General features: G+C 46.6%; 1 protein-coding gene across 1 annotated transcript in view; it reads right to left on the bottom strand.

The window, feature by feature from the left end:
- The window catches only part of dnm1a (dynamin 1a), a gene marked incomplete at both ends in the record, with an annotated part of 59797 nt that overhangs the window by 26879 nt on the left and 30418 nt on the right, over positions 1-2500 (bottom strand). The window contains 3 exons of the mRNA XM_084441566.1: positions 365-416; positions 681-751; positions 1374-1460. Of these exons, the coding sequence (XP_084297692.1) occupies positions 365-416; positions 681-751; positions 1374-1460 (210 nt within the window). The remainder of the gene's footprint in view (positions 1-364; positions 417-680; positions 752-1373; positions 1461-2500) is intronic.

Genomic DNA, 2500 nt, shown 5'->3' with positions numbered 1-2500 from the left:
GAAATCGGAAAAAGTACATTTTTTATTTCATTGCATCTTTAAAATGCAGACTAACTTTCCGTCAGTCAACACCTCGACAAATTCTTGGGTGTGCATCCTCTCTACGAGGTGACTCTGGAACTAAACGCCACTAAGTCAAAACCCAGTATATGGCTGGACCGTCAAAAACCTTGACTGAAGCCAAAAACCAAGATGGAGGCCCTACTGGATCGGCCTAGCCTGGATCGGCCTAGCCCAGAACAGTCTAGCCTGGATCGGCCTAGCCTGGATCAGCCCAGCCTAGATCGGCCTAGCCTGGATCGGCCTAGCCTGGATCGGCCCATCTGAGCGGGCGTCTTTCGACCGTCGGTGGCGTGACGTGTACCTGGTTGCCGGACGCCTTCTTCTTGCTCATCTGACTGCTTCTCTGCTGAGCGCTGTAGGCCAGAGAAAACAAAATGGCGGTTTACGTTGGCGAGGAACACAACGTTAGGCTATCTCGTTGTATCATCCGGTGTCTTTGTAACATGCAGGTTTTTCATGTTAGGGTTAGGGTTAGGGTTAACTTATCTTAAGGAGTGAGGTATAGAATGCTCTTTATCTTAAGGAGTGAGGTATAGAATGCTCTTTATCTTAAGGAGTGAGGTATAGAATGCTCTTTATCTTAAGGAGTGAGGTAGAGGCTCTACTGGATGACTTACTTGGCGAAGCCAATGAAGTCCTCGTGGTTGGTGTTCATGTAGGCCAGTTCAATGTCTATCAGCAGCATCACCTGGGAGAGCAGGGGAGACATTTTCATGTTGTGTTTTGTGTGTGTGTGTGTGTGTGTGTGTGTGTGTGTGTGTGTGTGTGTGTGTGTGTGTGTGTGTGTGTGTGTGTGTGCATGTGTGAGTGTGTGAGTGTGTGTGAGTGCGTACGTGTGTGCATATATGTGCGTATGTGTGTGAGTGTGTGTGTGTGTGTGTGTGTGTGCTTGCATGTATGCGTGTGTGTGTGTTTGCATGCGTGTGCATGTGTGTGCGTGTGTATGTGTGTGTGAGTTTGTGTGTGTGCGTGCATGCATGCATGCGTGTGTGTGCATACAAGTGTGTGTGTGAGTGTGAGTGTGTGTATGAGCAAGTGTGTGCATGTGTGTGTGTGCGTGTGTGTGTGCGTGTGTGTGTGTGTGTGAGTGTGTGTGTGTGTGTGTGTGAGCATGTGTGTGTGAGCATGTGTGTGTGTGTGAGTGTGTGTGTGTGTGTGTGTGTGTGTGTGAGCATGTGTGTGTGTGTGTGTGTGTGTGTGTGTGTGTGTGTGTGAGCATGTGTGTGTGTGTGTGTGAGTATGTGTGTGTGTGTGTGTGTGTGTGTGTGTGTGTGTGTGAGAGCATGTGTGTGTGTGTGTGTGTATTAGACCTGGTCCTTTGTGCGACTCTCCCGGTCTCTGATGTGCTGTGTGACGATTCTCTCCATCTCCTCTCTCAGCAGGGGGTACTGAGCCAGCTGGACCAGGGCACAGAACAGGGCCGTGGGTACACACTCACACACACTCACACACACACACACTCACACACGTTACAGTCACACACACACACACTCACACTCACACACACACACACTCACACACGTTACAGACACACACACACACACAAGTTACAGTCACTCACACACACACACACACACACACACCACACACACTCACACACGTTACAGACACACACACACACACACACGTTACAGTCACTCACACACACACACACACACACACACACACACACACACACACACACACACACACACACACACACACACCACACACACTTGACTGTACACAAACACATTCACAGTCAAACACCCACTCACACACACATTACAGTACAGTCAAACACACACATACACACACACACACACACAAGCACATCACAGACTCAGCCCGAGTGACCTCAAAGTCTGAAGAATTAGTGAACTTGTGTTAATGCTGATTAACATAGTTTAATCTTAACAATGGGTTAATAGAATGGCAAATCAAGTCATGCAAAGTCTGTGATAATGCGATACAATAACTCAGTTAAACCCAATTAAAGTTATTTTCCTGACATGCTATGGCCTTTTTTTCCATTCGTTTGATGAAAACACACCAATACAGTCATTGGTGCACTTCCAAAACAACGCAAATTCGACACATTTGTAGAAGAAAGTAGGAAGAAATCAAACATATTTCACAGAACTTGTCTGATGTCTCCCAAGTTACAATGCATCTTTTACCAAGCCTGTCCAAGGTTATAGGGTCAACTTGAAATCAATGAGCCCATTCTATTTTCAAACTAGATTTATAACTTCCTGGTAATGCTTCATATAGCCAACAGTCCACATGGTGCTCATTCTATGGATCTGGGGACAGCTTCTTATGTCTAGACAGACTTCAAACACGCTGATGCACAGTAACCAGGAGGAACCATTTTATCTGTCTTCTGACCACAGATCGCCTTGAGTTATAACATAACATAACTACCAGGTAGTGGGCGTCTGTCTCACAACAACAC

This window comes from Borostomias antarcticus (assembly GCF_949987555.1).
Source record: "Borostomias antarcticus genome assembly, chromosome: 8".
Taxonomy (NCBI): domain Eukaryota; kingdom Metazoa; phylum Chordata; class Actinopteri; order Stomiiformes; family Stomiidae; genus Borostomias; species Borostomias antarcticus.
The sequence above is the reverse complement of the archived record's forward strand: the minus strand, read 5'-3'. Positions and strand labels throughout refer to the sequence as shown.